Source organism: Zootoca vivipara, chromosome 1, assembly GCF_965207765.1.
Source record: "Zootoca vivipara chromosome 1, rZooViv2.hap1.1, whole genome shotgun sequence".
In the NCBI taxonomy this organism is placed as follows: Eukaryota; Metazoa; Chordata; class Lepidosauria; order Squamata; family Lacertidae; genus Zootoca; species Zootoca vivipara.
This window is the reverse complement of record NC_142582.1, coordinates 115829137-115849286: the sequence shown is the minus strand read 5'-3', so window position 1 is coordinate 115849286 and position 20150 is coordinate 115829137. Positions and strand designations below refer to the sequence as shown.

Below are 20150 nucleotides of genomic sequence, written 5' to 3'. Positions count from 1 at the left end.
GTACCTGCATTGACTCCCAGTACGTTTCCCAGCACAAGTGTTGGTGCTGACCTTTAAAGCCCTAAACGGCCTCGGTCCAGTATACCTGAAGGAGCGTTTCCGCCTCCATCGCTCTGCCCGGACACTGAGGTCCAGCGCTGAGGGCCTTCTGGCAGTTCCCTCACTGCAAGAAGCCAAGTAACAGGGAACCAGGCAGAGGGCCTTCTCGGTAGTAGCACCCGCCCTGTGGAACGCCCTCCCACCAGATGTCAAAAAGAAAAACAACTACCAGACTTTTAGAGGACATCTGAAGGCAGCCCTGTTTAGGGAAGCTTTTAATCTTTAAGAAATTAGTGTGTTTTAATATTTCTGTTGGAAGCTGCCCAGAGTGGCTGGGGAAACCCAGCCAGATGGGCAGGGTATAAATAATAAATTATAAAAAATAAAATAAAGTAAAATAAAATAAAAATAAAATATTATATATACTGCTTAACAAAAATACATGAAGAAAAGGAAAGCTCTCATTGCCTCAATCCCTGGGAAAAGAGTCATGGGTGTTATGGTTGACTAGCAATATGAAGTTGCCTTATACAGAGTCAGACCTAGCTCAGCATTGTCTACTGCAGGGACACAGAACCTCTGGCACTCCAAATGTAGATGGACTCCAGCTTCCATCAGCTCCAGCCAACATGGCTAGTGGTCAGGGATGATAAGACGTTGTCTGGCAACACGTGGAAGGGCACAGTTTCCCCAACCCTGGGATTCCTTAACTTGACAGTAGGTCTCTACCGGTAGCTCTCATGAAGGGTCTTCTCAAGCTCTGCTCCTTTGCAGAGAAGAGACCAGTGATTAAAACTGGGGTCTTCTGCATCTGCAGCATGGCTTCTAAGTCTCAACCCTTCCCTGCATAACGGATCTTCTTTTAATTCCTGTTCTATAAACTGATCTTAGTTGGGCTTTACCCCCCCCCCCTTACTCACAACTTCCTTTCTGTTTCTTCTTCATTTCTCCCATCCTCTCCCGCCTCTATCTACTACTTGCAAAAAAAATGCACAAAGAAAGTTAAGTTTCGCTCTAACTTCAGAGGACAACTTCTCGTTTTGTATTTGAAACAGAGATGGGTTCTCCAAATCCTAATTGTGAATTCTCCACATCATGTCTGGTGGTGAGTTCTCCAAATCCTATTGAATTTATAACTTGCTACAGTTGTGTCCTGTTCTTCAATATGAAGAAGCTCAGAGCTTCTTTCTGGGACCCAGGTGGCACTGTGGGTCAAACCACAGAGTCTAGGGCTTGCTGATCAGAAGGTCGGCGGTTCGAATCCCTGCAATGGGGTGAGCTCCCGTTGCTCGGTCCCAGCTCCTGCCCACCTAGCAGTTCGAAAGCACATCAAAGTGCAAGTAGATAAATAGGGACCGCTCCGGCGGGAAGGTAAACGGTGTTTCCGTGCGCTGCTCTGGTTCGCCAGAAGCAGCTTTGTCATGCTGGCCACATGACCCGGAAGCTGTCTGTGGACAAACGCTGGCTCCCTCGGCCTATAGAGCGAGATGAGCGCCGCAACCCCAGAGTCGGTCACGACTGGACCTGATGGTCAGGGGCCCCTTTACCTTTATCTAGAGCAGCATTTTAGCTGCACAATCCCGTCGAGCAGGTTAAATTGAATAAGCCCAAGCCCACTTAATTGGCTTCGTTGTTTGAGTGGGGATTTGAACTTACATTTCCATATCTCCCCAGTCAAGGGAGATTTATAAAAGCATGTCATAACTATACTATATCAAGGCTCTTAATTTGCACATCACAATGAATCGGTGTTCCTGGTTTGTTGTACTGCTGGATCACTCCTGCTTTGCTCCTCCCCTCCAGCATGAGCGAAACAAACCTTGAAATGGAGATGAGGATACTGCCAGTCTCTACAACCCAGCCTTTTTAAACCTTGGGTCCCCAGATGTTGTTGGACTACAACTCCCATCATCCTTAGCTAGCAGCACAGGGATGATGGGAGTTGTAGTCCAACAACTTCTGGGGACCCAAAGGTTGAGAAAGGCTTCTGTAGACTAGACTTGAGTTAGGTGGACCAAGGTCTGACTTGGCGGAAGGCAGATTCCTATGTTCCTATGATACTCCAGCGTCCTTGCAGAAATGAATGTACCAATTGGCTGAGAAGGAAATACTTTCAGGGATTGAAAGCAGATGTTGTCTGTGCCTCTGACCCACGATGACTGGCATATATGCTCAGCGGGAGGGTGGGTGACTAATTTATGGAAAACTGCAGAAGTCCAGGCAAAAATGAGTCATGCAAGAAAACAGCCTATTTTACTCAATTCCAAAACTGTGTTCTGCGGTTCAAAAACTTATCTGGGGTTTGTAACAGTTGATTTGCTTTCTGAAGGGAGAGCAGCGTGGAGATGGAGTTGTTGGTCGGTCTTCTCAGATTCAGGCAAGCCTTTGCATAACTGGTATTTGCTTTTTGTCAGCGTTGTTTTGCAATATGAAGCACTCAGGGCCGATGCTGTTATGAAAAGGAGCTGAATGGCTGGATCAACTAGGAGCAGTTTTAATTATCCTGGAGCACATGGCTTTGAGATCCTTCCAAAATGTTGGTGCCCGGAGCGATTTTGATCAGATAGTCTTTTCTAATAACTTTTCTCGCGGTGCAAACAAGAACAGCATTAGCATAGTTGTGCCTTCATCCTGCAATTAATGCTGCTACCATGCCATTAAGGATATGATTGTGCTTGTCAACTTCTTTTGGAACGGGGCATCCTGCAGGAGTTGCAATTCATAGAATCATAGAGTTGGAAGAGACCACAAGGGCCATCCAGTCCAACCCCCTGCCAAGCAGGAACACCATCAAAGCATTCCTGACAGATGGCTGTCAAGCTTCTGCTTAAAGACCTCCAAAGAAGGAGACTCCACCACACTCCTTGGCAGCAAATTCCACTGCCGAACAGCTCTTACTGTCAGGAAGTTCTTCCTAATGTTTAGGTGGAATCTTCTTTCTTGTAGTTTGAATCCGTTGCTCCGTGTCCGCTTCTCTGGAGCAGCAGAAAACAACCTTTCTCCCTCCTTTATATGACATCCTTTTATATATTTGAACATGGTTATCATATCACCCCTTAACCTTCTCTTCTCCAGGCTAAACATACCCAGCTCCCTAAGCCGTTCCTCATAAGGCATCGTTTCCAGGCCTTTGACCATTTTGGTTGCCCTCTTCTGGACACGTTCCAGCTTATCAGTATCCTTCTTGAACTGTGGTGCCCAGAACTGGACACAATACTCCAGGTGAGGTCTGACCAGAGCAGAATACAGTGGTACTATTACTTCCCTTGATCTAGATGCTATACTCCTATTGATGCAGCCCAGAATTGCATTGGCTTTTTTAGCTGCTGCATCACACTGCTGACTCATGTCAAGTTTGTGGTCAACCAAAACTCCTAGATCCTTTTCACATGTACTGCTCTCAAGCCAATTAATTTCTAACTTCAAAAACAATTACGGTAAGCTTTGCCACAAAGCCCCCTGCTGGTTTGCCAGGTGATCTGTTATTAAGGTTTGCAAAAAGTACACTCAAAAGAGGAGTAGTTTTTAACTTTTTGCACGTAGGCTGGTGAATTCAGCCACAACAGTAGGAAGGCCCAACAGAGATTCCGTTTCCTCAGGGTCTTGCATAAGAACAATGTCAAACAAAAATTGATGATCTCTTTCTACCGGTCAACAATAGAAAGTGTCCTTTCATACTGTATTACAGTGTGGTACTCTGGTTTGACAGCCACGGACAGGAAGTCCCTACAGAGGGTGGTGAATACAGCACATGATATCATGGGCTGTCCCCTGAGTTTTCTAGATGACATCGCAGGAGACCGCTGCCTCAGGAGAGGGAGGAAAATTCTCAGGGACAACTCACACCCCGGCCAGCACCTCTTTAATCTCCTACCTTTGGGCAGGAGGTACAGAAGTATAGTCAGACGCACCAACAGGTTAAAGAACAGTTTTTATCCATGGCCTGTTGGGCTGCTGAATGGGGGGGGGAGGGAATAGTGGTGCAATTGACTTCTGACAAGCACACAGTGTGAACAATCATAGAATCATAGAGTTGGAAGAGACCACAAGGGCCATCCAGTCCAACCCCCTGCCAAGCAGGAAACACCATCAAAGCATTCCTGACAGAAACTGTCAAGCCTCTGCTTAACGAAGGAGACTCCACCACACTCCTTGGCAGCAAGTTCCACTGTCAAACAGCTCTTACTGTCAGGAAGTTACAGGTAGGTAGCCGTGTTGGTCTGAGTCGAAGCAAAAAAATAAAAAAATAAAAAAAAATAAAAAAATTGAAGGAATTTTTTTATTTTGTCAGGAAGTTCTTCCTAATGTTTAGGTGGAATCTTCTTTCTTGTAGTTTGGATCCATTGCTCCGTGTCCGCTTCTCTGGAGCAGCAGAAAACAACCTTTCTCTCTCCTTTATATGACATCCTTTTATATATTTGAACATGGCTATCATATCACCCCTTAACCTTCTCTTCTCCAGGCTAAACATACCCAGCTCCCTAAGCCTTTCCTCATAAGGCATCGATCGTTTCCAGGCCTTTGACCATTTTGGTTGCCCTCCTCTGGACACATTCCAGCTTGTCAGTATCCTTCTTGAACAGTCTTTCCAAAACTGAGTGTATGTGGGGGGGGGGGGGCTCGTTTAATTTCAGGTGGTGTAGTGACAATAAAGGTTTATTATTTATTTATTATAGCATGGAAAAGGATAAACAGAGCTTACACCTATTTGCTTTTATTTGCTTTACCTTAATTTATATGCTGCTCGATTGTAGCAAAACCCTGTAAGCAGTTTACAAGTAAAAAAGTTGTGCATACCAATCCTAGTGACTCCCATGTTGCGCCCTTGAATTGCTGTGCCCTGTTATATTAATGCTGTCGAATCCCAGCATTAGGCGTAGCTTTGAGTAATTGTTACGATGCAACAAGGATCACTCAATTAAAAATGTTGTGGGCGGGATTCAACTAAGGAGCTGCGCCAGCAGAAGCCTGAAATTGGCTGGAGTTGGGTAGGTAGGAAGACCCCCCAGAACAGTGTGCATGGGAGCAGAGGGGGGATATTTCCACCTGGCAAACTGCAGTGTTTTAATTCCACCCCTTGTAACTTAACTGCCATTGTCCAATTTTTTTTCCCCTCCATTTTTAGGGGAAAGGGGAATTTGTGTACTAGTAACCTTAACTTTTACGACATCGCTTTGCTGGTCTTATCAAAGCTAACCAGTGCTGCTGAAATGTTAAAACAGGATTTGTGGCTATCATATAGGAAAGAGTAACCGGCGTGCATTGTAAAAGCAATAACAGCAACAGCCATTCTTTTCAATCACTTAATGCATTGGGGAAATCCCCGAGATGAAAGTAATCTATGAGATTGTCTGGTGTTGCAGTTCCCCGCGGGTTTTCTAAGCAATATTAAAACGAAACTTAATCTGTATTTAGGGTGGTTGGGTGTCCTGCATTTGAGAGGACGAGGCTCTGTTTTAACAGCTGCCATAAGACAGTCCTCTATTTGAAGACATCCTTTATTTGAGGAGCTGTCCAGTCAAAGTCTGATTTAAAGATAAAGAACCCTAAAAAGGGAGCATGGGGGCCTTGAAGTGACCTCTCAGCAGGTAGCAGGTAACTTCAGGGTGACAGACTGACTGATCAGGCAGACAGGTCACCAAGTCAACCGTCCTTTGAAATGCAGTTTTTGCCCAGTGTTAGCAGATGCATGCCCCTAGTTTTGAAGTGCTCTGAATCTTGATTGCTGTCTGCAGTAGGAGAGGAGCCAATTCAATCCGGTGATACCAGGTAAACATCAGTGCAAGAGCTCTTCTGTCCTTTGATATATTGATAATATAACTCTTATTTCAGGGAAGTGAAGCTGGCTTCATAGATTTGGGCTGTTTCACCAGACACCTGCTAAGGATTATAGCCTGAAAGTTGAAGGTAAGTTCCATGTAATATTTTCTGGCAGTTCTGAAAGAACTAGCAAAATGCCCCCCCCCTTTTTTTTACGAGCTGGATGTCTGTAAAGGGAGGGTCTGCACAATACAGATAACCTGTGGCTGTCTTTTTCAGATTACAAAAGGCATGGTTATTCAGAAGGCTTTCTTCTGCTAAGTATCTGCTGTTGTTGTTTTTTAATGTAATGTTTAGCTGCGGTCTGTGCCTTCTCTGTATTTTTTTAACTGTTTGATGGTTGTGTTTTTGTTGCATTTCACGACATTGCCATTTTAAATTGTTGCAAGCTGCTCTGCACTTAAGGAACAGAATATGTGCTTAAAGAACAGAATAGAAATCTCAAGATGAATGTAAATAAATAGCATGCATATGCATAGAGTTTCTGGGCATTTTGCATCGGACATCCGTTTTCGACTCAGCTCCTCTATAAGGCGCTGCTTGGCATTTTTACCCCCGCCGTTTCCTCCAAGCAAGCATTTCAAGGAAGTGTGCAGTAGTGGAGGCAGTGCAGTGTAGTGGTTAGAGTGTTGGGCTAGGTTCCCCCACCTTAAAGGAGCCTCTTCCATATATCAAGCACAATTGGACAGGAATCAGCAAGTTCACTCCGAAATGAAAGGGTGCCTAAAGGAAGGAGCAGCATTCCTATGTCATCCAAGCAGCCTCAAAGTTCTTATTATCTAGATTAGTACTAACAAGTGTGATAATTATCTCGGATCATTTGATCCAGACAATCCTATGGACATCGGCAAGTTCCAGGCTGTCGCCTGTGTATAACATTTGTCGCATTCCAGCATATTTTGAGTAGCTTTCTCCAAAGGAAACTCAGAACGCTGATCATTTCCAAATGGAAAACGCTCTGAAAACGTTGTAATGCTGGAAAATGCCAGGATTTCTCCAGCTAAGGTTTACTCAGTGTAGACCTATTTAAAGTCATTAGGCCCAGGTTAGCCATGCCCATTGATTTCAGTGGGTAAAATTTGGTTGGCAGCGACCCATTATCTCAAACGGGGACCAATGTCAATTTCCTGCAGCATTTCTTATCTCCATGTTTTTTGTATTTGGATAAGAATTGGGTTTTGGATGGCAGTCAGGTGAGGAATGTGGGGTAATCTGAGACATGCCGGAGCTATTTAGGAGCCTTGTACAGTATAGATGTTTGGCTTAAATGTGTATTTAAAAAAGGAGTGCCAGGTATTTTCAGAAGCCCGTTTTTGTTTTGCTTTTCATCCGAACAGCTTTGGTAACAAAGAGTGGATTAGGAAACACATTCTGAAGCATTGCCATTCTTTCTCAGACTGAGCACTTCTCCAGATTTTGAAATGCAATTTCAGATCACAGAAGTGCAACTGTAAATATGTGACGTTTTAAAAAGCATACAAAATGTGTATTTCGGGGGGAAAGGGCTGAAATGTGTACAATGTGCACAGTTTCATGCATTCTTTCTGAAAGTCAGCAGAAAGCAGGATTAACATGACTGAGCACCAGCAAAACTGACATGTGACAGGCTTTGGTTGGGCCATCCCATCTTTATTTGGTAAAGCCATGTTGATAGATCGAAATGTAGGTATTCTGTTTGCATCAGTTTCACTGGCCTTTGGAAATGCAAATATGTACAGTACATACAACTTGTGGGAATGTTCAGGGAGGCAGGAGAAGTCCTTCCTGACTTGCGCTAGCAAGTTCTATAGCTTAGCAGAGTTTTAACATTCCCCTTTTAAATACAAAGTGGTTAGCTTGTTCCAAGCTCGTTTAAGCTTCTGAATACAGGATTCCATTTGAAATGATTAAAACACCCAACTGCCCCTTCATGTCTACTTTCTCCTGCGTTAATGAGCAGCCCAAAACAAATCCACCTCTACGCTTAGGTAATAAGACAATACAGACACAAAAATAACTCCCCTAAATACACAGAACACCAGCAGTGACGTTCTGCAAGGTTCTCAGGATTGCATGACAAATATTGACAATGAAGGTGTCAGCGCACCTTCTCAAGAATCACTTGTTCCAGTGTCAATATAATTAAATGGTATACTTAAAACAGAAGAAAACACTGCTCTGGATTTTGCAGTGCCTTGGATAACAAAGATTTCTGAGTACAGTCATACCTTTGGAAGTCGAATGGAATCCATTCCGGAACTCCATTCGACTTCCAAAATGTTCAGAAACCAAAGTGCGGCTTCTCATTGGCTGCAGGAAGCTCATGCAGCCAATCAGAAGCCGCAGAAGCCCCATCAGACGTTCGGCTTCCAAAAATAGTTCGCAAACCGGAACAATCACTTCCGGGTTTGCAGCGTTCAGGAACCAAAATGTCCGAGTACCAAGGCGTTCGGGATCCAAGGTATGACTGTATAATGCATATTTGGACTGGGTTTCCTCCCTACTTCTGCATAAACAATTTTAAATACCTTTCTGTGGTTGTTATTTGAATTTATATCCTGCTCTTTCATCCAAATGAGTCAGCAAACAATAAGCAATAAAATGATTTTAAAAAAACCTTTAAAACAATTCCAGTTCAGATGCAGACAGGGAAAGATATTAGTTTCTTTTCTTTTTTTTTAAATTCAATTTTTTATTTAAATGTGAACAACATTACAAATCAAAACATCAACAATAACATGAACAGAAAGAGGGGAAAAAAACACAAAGGAAAGAAAAGTAAAAGGGAAAAAAGAAAAAAAAGAAAAAATTTGATAATAATAAATCATATATAAAATTATAATCATTTAGGATTCAACATGATCTACACATTATATGTACAAACAAAGAAAATAGAATTGAACAAAACAGACATTGATAAATAACAAAATATGAAAGATATTAAATATGAAAAATATGAAAGATATGAAAGAAAATATGAAAGATATTAGTTTCAAAGGTATTCCATAAGCACTGAAAAGGCAACAGAGACAGCACTATTGAATCATAGAATGGTAGCATTTTAAGGACCTATATATTCCCTATTTGTGCAGAATGGATCTCCTGATATCCTGGCCTCTTGAGATCTTTTGCCCTTATGTGAACAAGCGTCAAAGAACCACACACCCTCGTACAACCTCTACCCTCCCCTGGCTGCATGCCATAATTCTTGATTTCCTAACCTTATTTGTGACAAACCATAGTTTTCTAGTTTGTCTGAACAGTAAACCATGGTTAGAGCTTGCCTGCAAGCTAGGATCACAAATCAGGATCATAGGCTGGATTGCAAATAAGGCTTCTGTTTGTTTGGGTAGCTGTTTCGGTAGCTGTGCAGTCGTTGCTCGTAGCTACTTCCTGGAGTTCACTTTGCTAAGATTAGTCATTTAAATTAAGTCACCATTAACTGGAAATGTAAGCCTCTGAGCTGGGCTTGTGCTTCTCCAATAATTTTTGTAGCATCTAGTGCTTGAGATGATGAAAGCATTGGGGTAGCCCATGGTGCTTTGTGATGGGGGAAGGGGGAAACGTCTCTGATAAGATCTCTGTTTTTCTCAGAAAGGAAAAGGCAACTGGGGGTGGAACATGCTTAAAACTGTGTGTCTGTCTGAGCAGTATATTCACAGAGCTAAAAATAGGACACTTTGAGACAGGGGGAAGAAGAAAAAAACGCAAACATGAAGTAGAAAGCCAAACAGATAAATAGTTATTCTCCTCTTTTTTTTTTTACAGTTGTATATAGAGTAACTGGGAAGTGAAACAAGCACAAATAATTCCATTAAGCTCCTGTGTGCCCTGCTGACAGTTGCATCTGGGATGCTTTCACATCTGCCAAGGCCTGCTGCTGATGCATTCTGGGAATTTCTAGCCCCAGCTCTGCGGTGCTGCTGGGCACTCTGCCCCCACCGCCAGATAAGCCTGACAGGGCCCACTGACAGGCAAAGGGACAGAGGAACCTTTGCCCAGCGGACCCTCAAATGTGAATCTAGACCTGGTCCCACAGAATATATCATGAAGTCTTTATGGCCTTATACAGATCCTATGGACAGCTGTACTTACAACTGTCCAGAGTCTTTTTGGTTATGGCTCCTAGATTTTGAACTCCCTCCTTAGGAAAGCTAGACTGGCTCACTTCTTGCTGTCTTTCCACCAGCAGGCAAAAACCTGCTGGCTTTGGGGAACTGACCACTTTTAATGAAAGGGCTGGTGTTGTGTTGTTTTCATTGTAATTATTGGTATTGTGTTAATATATTTATGTATGTAGCTTTGATTCTATCAGTGTCTTTTTTTTAATAGTTGCTTTTTCTATGTTTATAGTGGTCCTTATTCTTATCTGTATACCACCTTGAGTCCCGTAAGGACTGTGAATAGCTCAGTTGGTAGAGCATGATACTCAGAATCTCTGGGCCATGGGTTCAAGCCCCACACAGGGCAAGAGATTCCTGCATTACAGGGGGTTGGACTAGATGACCCCCATGGTCCCTTCCAACTCTACAATTCTTGGGATCCTAGGATTGTGGTGTAAAAAGACAAGGTATAAGTAGATAAAGAAAAGCAAGCCAACAAACAAACAAACAAACATGCTTGAATAGTGGGGCTTAGATTGAAGGTCTGAGGTGGTACCTGTGGCAGAGACTGGGATCAGGCCTCAGGCTTGAGCCTTCCTCCCCAGATGTCTTTACTGTCAGAAAAAACTGCTGAATTAACAAAGAGATTCTGCAATCGTTTAAAGACATCACAAAATGAAGTGATGGTGGTAGTTCTAAATTTGATGGAATTTCGCTTCTCTGTTGATCAGGACAATGTTCACTTTTTCCAAAGCCTTTTCTGATACATTTCTTGTTACCTTCCCAAACCATCCTATAGCAGACACAGAACATCCAGCCAAGTGGCCTTAACTAGGCCCAACAGAAGCCAAACTTTGCCTGCAAGGCTATTTCCCCCAAAGTCACCTGCCCCGTACCCAACATCATGTGTGGTGTCAGGTGAGGAGCAATGAGGAACGGGGCTCCAAAGGGACGTTTGGGAGCTGAAAGTGAGCTCCCAGTCATTCTTCTGCAAGCTGGGTTTGCAAACAGTGCCAAGTTCATGAGGTGGGGGTGGGGGGCTCACTGTCACCGCCAATTAGGTGATTAGCTATTAGCCACCCCCGCTTGTCTGTGTGCAAGATTAAAATGCTTAAGAATCCCTTGCTCTAGCAGTCAAAGGTATTGCGGAAGCTGCTGGCTTTCCATCATTAGGGAAATTCCTTCCAGTACCACCTTAAAGGTAAAGGGACCCCTGACCATTAGGTCCAGTCATGACCGACTCTGGGGTTGCGGCGTCCATCTCGCGTTATTGGCCGAGGGAGCCGGCGTACAGCTTCCAGGTCATGTGGCCAGCATGACAAAGCCACTTCTGGAGAACCAGAGCAGCACACAGAAACGCCGTTTACCTTCCCGCTGTTTATTTATCTACTTGCACTTTGCTGTGCTTTCGAACTGCTAGGTTGGTAGGAGCTGGGACCGAGCAACGGGAGCTCACCCCGTCTCAGGGATTCGAACCGCCGACCTTCTGATCGGCAAGCCCTAGGCTCTGTGGTTTAACCCACAGCGCCACCCACTAAGTTTGTCATTGGTATGAGCTTTCGTGTGCATGCAAATTTAGTTGGTCTCTAAGGTGCTACTGGAAGGAATTTTTTTATTTTGTTTCGACTACAGCAGACCAACAACTGTAACCATCATTACAGAGATTACTGATTAATAGTCCTTAACAGACAGTCAATATCTCTGGAAAGAAGCTAATGCTAAGAATTAGTGCCAGAGAGATATATTGGCCTCCATAGAAGGAGGGACACAAAGTTATTTGAAAATTCAGGGTGGGGGAAGAGATTTGGATAGAAATAGTGGTGGCCCTAGCCATTTTTTGTTTTCTCTTTCCTTCCGGTTTTGAACTTCATTTTAGCTCAGCTCTGTAGGGCTCTTCTTAGACATAATGTAGTTGTGCTCAGTCTCACTGGCAAATAGAGAGCCAAATTGGATGGGGGGAGGGGCAACCAAAGCAGTTTCTGTGCCAAAACCAGGCCTAAACCCCGATTGAAATGGATCCAGAAAATCAGTTTCTTCCAAAAGCGCCTGGATCTGGTCTGCGACCACTCACTCCAGAACCTTGCTCAGGAAAAGGGATATTAGTAACTGGCCAGTAGTTAAAACAAAATAATAATAATAATAATAATAATAATAATAATAATAATAAATTCCTTCCAGTAGCACCTTAGAGACCAACTAAGTTTGTCATTGGTATGAGCTTTTCATGTATCTGAAGAAGTGTGCATGCACACAAAAGCTCATACCAATGGCAAACTTAGTTGGTCTCTAAGGTGCTACTGGAAGGGATTTTTTTATTTTGTTTCGACTACGTCAGACCAACACGGCTACCTACCTGTGGCCAGTAGTTAGTTAGGCTTTCTGAATCCAGGGAAGGTTTCTTAAGGAGTGGTTTTACCACTGCCTCCTTCAAACAGGCAGGATCCACCCCCTCTCGTAAAGAGGCATTGATCACCTCCCTGGCCCAGTACAATTCTTCAGCTGACACAGCGAAGCTTGGGCAATTGCAGATTCCCATCAGTGTGGAGGCTTCTTGGAGGCAGGTTAGATATTCACCACTCAAAACTATTTTCCTTTGTTCTTCGCTATGAGGAAATATACCCTGTCCCTAGATGAACCCTGCCCACTTGAAGGCAAGTTTCACCTTGTGTGACAGGTTAGAAAGATTTACGTGCCCAGAGGACATTAGTTGTAACGAAGCCTTGCAACTGAAACTTTGGGGCATGCCAGCTGAGCAGAGAGAAGGCATAAGAGCATGAGGCAAGCCCTGCTGGATCAGGCCAATAGCCCTAAAAGTCCAGCATCCTGATCTCACAGTGGCTGGCTAGAAGCCCATGGATAGCCTGCAAGCTGGACATGAGCAAAAGGGGCACTCTCACCTGCCTGCAGTTTGCAACGGATTCAGAGGTGCAATGTCAATTTGCATGTGAACTTGGTTCAGACATGGCCCTGGTTCAAAACGGCATGCCATATTACGGTAGGCATGAGCAGAAAGCATTTCCCCCTGGTATGGAGGTACACAAATGGTGCAGATAATTGGCACATTTGCAAATTTTAGGAGAAGATGCAGAAATCCTGTTTTGGAATCAGCAAAGAGCAAGGAACTGGAAGTATGTAGTGCTTATTGGTTTTTATTTCCCACCATCCACATACCACAGTGTCCCAAGCAGAGATGGAACAATCAGCCTATTTCATGTCCCCTTCTCACTGGTAAATTTGTCCCATCCTGTTTCTATATCCGACTGCGATATATATCACACAAGTGCATTATTTTTTAACATATCCCCCCCAATGCACATTTTGCATGCAATTTGTTTCCCCAAATATGCCTTTTTAAAGGAGATGGCCACATCACAGAATGCAGAGAACTGAACTGCGTTCTGATTTGCATATCAGTCCAGGAAGCGCGTAGCAGGTTGCTTGGCTTTAAAAAAAAGGGGGGGGGGACTGAAATCCATTGAGTATCCTTAGTCCAAAGTGGTTCTGCACTAGAGTAATGCCTCAGGAAAGTAAGCTTGTTCGAATTCCTCTCTCTCCTGTAGTTTCATCTAATGCAATGACACAGCAGCCACAGGATGAATTTGACAGCAGCGTGGAGAAGGCAGTAGATTGGATGAAGACCATTCAGGAGAGACTGCGGATCAATGATAACACCAAGGGACCTAGGTCTGCCCTGGAGGCCAGGCTAAGAGACACAGAGGTACAGACACACACACAGAACTGCTTTCCTTCAGACATTTTTCCAGATGTAATAGTGTTACTGCTGTGATTACCATCTGAACCTGCCCTGACATTGAGATCTTCCTGCTCTAGATGTGCTCCCCAGTGCTATTTTTCTAGAAAAAGAGGTGCCAGAACTCACCCTTGCTCTCTTATAATATCAATGGCACCCCCCTGAGAGGTGCCAGAACTGATTTCTGGTAAATTCCAGCTAATAAAAAAGCCCTGGCTGTAGGCATCTGAAAGCAAAAGCTATGGCACATCCTTCTGATTTAATCACAATCCAATCCTCTGTGCCCTGTCTTTTTCTCCTATTAAATGATTAAATTAGCTAATGGTTAATTCATATCTGCAGTCATCGTTACATACAGAAATTAGTCTGGCTAATGTCTCAATCTCGTCGGCTGTTGGCTTTTTAAATAACTTGGCTCCAAAGTTGCTGTTTCTGAGCTGGGCAGTTTATAGTCATACTTGATTTATATGATTTATGTTCCATTAATCTGTTAATGAAATCTTCAGCCAACGAAAGCAGAGATTAGTATTTTTTGGGTGTGTGTGGTTTTTTTTTTTTAAGCATGAAAAACGAGAATGTCATCATTGCAACAGATTTTCTCCAGAACACTTATGCACCTTCCCATTACTGCGAGCACTAATGAGTTCTGAAACCTGGCTTCAGATTTATTTATAGATCTTCCTTTTGTTACCTAGTGCAGTTTATATTCTGGGATTGGCTCCTGGGAATTTTTATTAGTTCTATAGAAACACACCCTGGTTTACGGGGAGATGCAACCTAAGGTTTAATTTAGACATCATGGCCATGTGGCTATCAGATAAGTGCGGCAATTATCACATTCTATCCTCATATGCTCTGATTCTCTCCTGAGCTACAATTCCCAATGAAGTGGGATTCATTGTTAAGTAGCTCTGGGACTTGTAGCTCTGTGAAGGGAATGGGGATCTAACAACTCTCGGCACCCTTCTACACTTCCCAGAATTCTTTGGTGGAAACCATGGTGGAAAGAACCACTGTGGTGTAGTGGTTAAGAGCGGTAGACTCGTAATCTGTCTCCGCTCCTCCACATGCAGCTGCTGGATGACCTTGCACTAGTCACACTTCTTTGAAATCTCTCAGCCCCACCCACCTCACAGAGTGTTTGTTGTGGGGGAGGAAGGGAAAAGGAGAATGTTAGTTGCTTTGAGACTCCTTAGGGTAGTGATAAAGCTGGATATCAAATCCAAACTCCTCCTCCTCTTCTTCTTCTTCTTCTTCTTCTTCTTCTTCTTCTTCTTCTTCTTCTTCTTCTTCTTCTTCGACTTTAAAAGCATAGTGCAGATGGGGCCTTAGGTTGCATGCACACCATACATTTAAAGCACATCAACTCCCCACAAAGAATCCTGGGAATTGTAGTTTATCCCTCACAGCGCTACAATTCCTGGCGCCCTTAACATGATGCTTTGGGGGGGGGGAGTCATGCATGTTAAATGTGCTTTAAATGTACAGTGCGTACCCAGCCTTCACCTCACAAGTTTCACTACCCTACAGGCATTAATTTTTTTGGGGGGGGGGGTCCCCCACATCATTTGGCTTCCTTGTGCCCTTGTATTTGTGGATCAGCCTGTGGAAGCCTGATTCATGCATAGCAATAATTGGATCAAGACAATTAACAGCCAGCTCCCTGGAAGCCTGCCACAGGGTTGTGTTGCAGCTTCAGGCCTGCTTGGATATTGATTTATTTTTTAATATTATTTTCATTTGGTAGGTTGATTGCATTTATATATACCAACTTCCTGCCAAGGCGCACACATGGTGGTTTACAATTTTCAAAACAAATAGTACAAAATAGCCTCAGGCGTCCTTCAGGGGCTGATGGCACTAGCACCACGAAGTCACCTCTTCTGCCTTCCCTGAGGGCACACAGGCCTGAGGGGCAAGTATCTCAGCAGTTCTTTAGGGTTACCAGATAAGGTTACCAGATTTTTTTTCAAAGAATCCGGGGGCACTAAAGAAGTAATATATTCTCTTCTGTGGTCTCCTCTGTCACATGGCCTTCCTCTAGACCTCGGCCTGCTCTCTTAGAGCGCTAGCCGCCTTGGAGTAGGCTCGGGTTGGGCATGGGCTCGGCCATGTGTCCCTGCCCACCCAGTACTCTCCTACCTCTCCTCTTCAGCGGCAGCAGCACAGCAAGGTCGGGGCTCCCCTCTTTTTTCTCCTTCCTCTTTCTCTCTCTCCCTTCTCCTTCTCCTCTCCCTCTTCTCCCTACGTCAGCTCCGGGGTTTTCCGAACCCCAGAGCGCTGCTGGGCGGTCAGCTGGGTGGCCGGGCGCTCTTGGTCCCGGCTCAGTTTGGGTCATGGGGGGTCAGCGGTTCCCCCAGTTGATGCGCCAGGCGTCCCCAGTTCCCCCTTGGCAGAGGTGGCAGCAGCGGCAGTCTCAGCAGCCCGGAGCCAGCCTGGTAGCGCAGTTGGATCTGGCTGGCTTCAGGAGCTGCTCGCTGCCGTGGCACCTGCCATTTTGCCTCGCCGGAAGTCCCCATATGATGTGTCTTGTGCCATTGAAACAATCACGCAACATTCATTCCCTACTAATAAATCTGCAACACTTAAAATATAAATCCGGGGAAATTAAACGAAATCCGGGGACATTCCGGGGATGGATTTTTGTCCCGGGACAGATTTGTAAATCTGGGAAACGGGGACGTTTGGTAACCATATGCTGAGCGATGCTTCCCGAAGCTGATAGTTTTGCGACCTAGCCTGGATCCAGACCTAGCCTGGATCTCCTGGCTTCTGCTTTCTCTAAGGGCCCTCTGGTCCCAAGTCTCCCCATGAAAGGTAGAATGGGGTTTGCAATGCTCCTAAGTCCCCTTTTAAAAAAACCTATTTGTGGTTTAATTTTAATGTATGATTCTTCCTAACAGAAAATCTGTGCGTTGGAACCTGAGGGCCGGCTGAAGATGGACTTGGTTCTCATGAAGGCTGACGCTCTCCTTCAGTGCACCAACGAGGAAAAGAAACACAAGATATTATCCAAACTAAAGGACATTAAAGCCATGTGGGAAGAGACAGCCATATACATTACGCATTGTCACAGGTAAGATTCCAGCCATAGGAATGTGCCATTTGCCAAGTCAGGCTGTTGGTCCATATAGCTCATTCATTGCCTGACAGTGGTTCCCTAAGGTTTCATTCATAGGGTGATTCTCAGACCTACCTGAAAATGCCAGGGATTGAACACAGAACCTTCTGTGTGGGAAGCCCGCCCACTGAACTGGAAATGATGGGCTTGATCCACCACCTCTGTCATTTTTTCCAGTGCACGCCACACTCTGCTTATTCTCCAAGATTGGCTGTGGGGAATATATAGCCCCTCTAAGCCAGGGGAAGACCCTACCTTGAACACTGTGTTGTCCCCCATGTCCAGCAAATCTATTTATTACAACACAACAATATATAGTTCTCCCTTATAGCACCTTCACAGCAAACATACAGACCATTTTATCTGTGGTAAGAATCATAGAGCTGGAAGGGATCCCTTGGGTCATCTAGTCCAACCCCCTGCAACACAGGCATGTCAGCTAAAGCAGATGACCATCCAACCTCTGCTTAAAAACCTCCAAGGAAGGAGAGCCCACAACCTCCCGAGGGAGACTGTTCCACTGTCGAACAGCTCTTCCTGTCAGAAAGTTTTTCCTGATGTTGAGTTGGAATCTCCTTTCTTGTAACTTGAAGCCATTGGTTCAAGTCCCTACCCTCCAGAGCAGGAGAAAACAAGCTTGTTCCATCTTCCATGATGCACTAGCAGAGGTGGACCAGGCTAGTGAGACCTGCCTTTTGTGTTAAAAGAACCCTGAGATCCACAAAACAGAGCCTGGTGCTGAAGACCTCACAAGCTGGAGGTTCCCCACTGGGGCTGAAGGACTAATAATAATAATAATTTATCATTTATACCTCGTCCATCTGGCTGGGTTTTCCCAGCCACTCTGGGCGGCTCCCAACAGAATATTAAAAACACAATTAAAACATCAAACATTAAAAACTTCCCTAAACAGATGTCTTCTAAAAGTGAGATAGTTGTTTATTTCCTTGACATCTGATGGGAGGGCGTTCCACAGGGCGGGCGCCACTACCGAGAAGGCCCTCTGCCTGGTTCCCTGTAACCTCACTTCTCGCAGTGAGGGAACCAGTGAGACCTCAGTGTCCGGGCTGAACAATGGAGGCGGAGACCAACCATAGTGACAACAGCAGTATGGGAAGGGAACACGGCCAACTGCTCCGTAAGAGGTCCTTCGCCCCCATAACCCAACTTTATGTATCCTTTTGTAGCCGTATCGAGTGGGTGTGGCTGCACTGGAGCGAATACCTGAAAGCCCAAGACGAATTTTACGTATGGATTCACAACATGAAGGTGACTTTGGAGCCTGACATAGAGCTTCAGCTTGGCCTGAAGGAGAAAGAGTGGCAGCTCAGCCATGCCCAGGTCCTGCTGAACGATGTTCTAAACCAGTCAGCCCTGTTGGAACGGCTGCTGGAAGAAGCCTCTTCCCTCTACAACAGGATTGGGGACCCAAGTGTTGATGAGGACATCCAGAAGAAGATGAAAGAGGAATACGCAGACGTCAAGGACGAAGCACAGGTAAGGAGGGAACTAAGGGTGGGAAAAGGCAAGAATATTAAAGCACAAGTGATAGTAACAATAATAATTTATTACTTATAACCTCTCCGTCTGACTGGGTTGCCGCAGCCACTCTCGGCGGCTTCCTACATAAAAAGGCAATAAAAACACAGCAAAACATCCCACATTAAAAACTTTCTGAAATAATAATCATCTCCAGTTCAGTAGGCACAACAGGAAGTCTAATGTTGGTTCCTCCAAGGGGTTGCATGCTCAATGAAGTTATAGTGACACTTCTGGTTCCCAATTGAACTCCCAATACCTCTGGCACTTAAACTGAGCATTTCAGTTCTTACACAGAATTGGTTTAGCCAGAGTTTCACTTGCTCACCACTGGGAGCAAACTAATGTTCCCATTTTGTGCCAAAAAAGTATTCTCACTCTTCCTGGCTGCATTCTCCTTAATTTTTTTTTAAAAACAAAAAAGAACTATAACTACTGAAACACAACTTTATGAGTTTCCTGCCAGTTTCTTTTCCATTTAGTTGAGCCAGAAACGGCCTAAAAGGTTTATTGGCAATTTGCTCTTGAAATAATGTAAATAACCACTCAGGGGACATCCTGTCTTAGCTGAAAAGTGATATTTCACTACTTTACTGCAGTGTAGGTTAGTGGGAGGCATCATTGGTGTTTTCTCTGTGTAACTTGAACCCGGTCTCATAGCAGTTAGTTGGTACATTCCTGACTGAGGCCAACAGAATGACCAATGAGGGCGGTAACTGGAAATGGGCGGAAAGCCTGGATGATTTACAGGAGATCAGTAGGGATTTCTGACTACCAATTGCTTAACAATAGCAGCAAGGAAATGACTCCTCCTGCATCCTAAATTATTCTATCGAAATTAAGGAACCAGGGGTGGATTTTTGTGCAAAAGGGTTGTGAGTTCTGTTCAGTTCTGGTGCTCAGATCAAATCCCCCGGTCCATGATTTTTTAAATTCTAAGTGCATGCCTTCTGCATCTAGCTCCGGTTGGCTGGCCCGGGACTCATCCCAGGAGTGGAACAAATGGGAGATTGATACCCCATCTGCACTATACATTTAAAGCAGTATCATATCACTTTAAACAGGCATGCCTTCTTCCAAAGAATCCTGGGAACTGTAGGGTGCTGAGGGTTGTTAGAAGACTCCCATTCCCCTCACAGAGCTACAGTTCCCAGAGTGGTTTAACAGGTGCTTTTTCGGGGGTGGGGGAGCAGGGGAACGCATACCCCTAAACATTTTGTGACTCTAAGTTTGGCTTCATTGAGGGGCAGTATTTCAATATGAGTAGGAAAATGAGAGTACCCGTAAGCATTTTTTTATATAGAAAAAAAGCATTGGGTTTAACTATCAATCCCTCTTTCCAATGAGTTACGGGAATTGTAGTTCTGTGCAGGAAACAGGGCTGTCCTAATGACTCTCAGCACCCATAACAAACTACACTTCTCAGGATTCTTCATGAAGGAGACTGTGGCTGTTTCAAGTGGTATGATGATGCTTGAAATGTGGAGTGCAGTTGTGAGTGAAAACAGTTTTATTTGCTACAGCAATATTCAGGGTTGTATAGGCATGGGCAGGAATAATGACTGGCTTCCCGATGATCCACCCCAGCTGATTTGCTGGGGTCCCCTCCTGGACGTTGCCAGTGTAACATTCCCACTGTGGCGCAGGCCAAGTATGTGAGTTTCACTGGCCAGCTTGGCTGAGCCGTACAAAGCCATCCCCGCTGTACATTCAAGCTACGGCTGTCTAATGCACTGCCCGCAAGACCCCACGCACTGCCTGGTGCCTTTCCCTGCTCCACAGTTATGACAAGAAACAG

The 20150-nt window shown here is 44.6% G+C and overlaps 1 protein-coding gene across 3 annotated transcripts in view; it reads left to right on the top strand.

Moving 5' to 3' along the window:
- SYNE3 (spectrin repeat containing nuclear envelope family member 3) overlaps positions 1-20150 on the top strand; it is a 101183-nt gene that overhangs the window by 19601 nt on the left and 61432 nt on the right. For all 3 annotated transcript variants that reach the window (XM_088673071.1, XM_035106607.3, XM_088673073.1), the window contains exons 2-5: positions 5872-5946; positions 13502-13659; positions 16596-16768; positions 18001-18310. In XM_088673071.1, the coding sequence (XP_088529197.1) occupies positions 13516-13659; positions 16596-16768; positions 18001-18310 (627 nt within the window). In that variant the 5' untranslated portion in view covers positions 5872-5946; positions 13502-13515. The remainder of the gene's footprint in view (positions 1-5871; positions 5947-13501; positions 13660-16595; positions 16769-18000; positions 18311-20150) is intronic.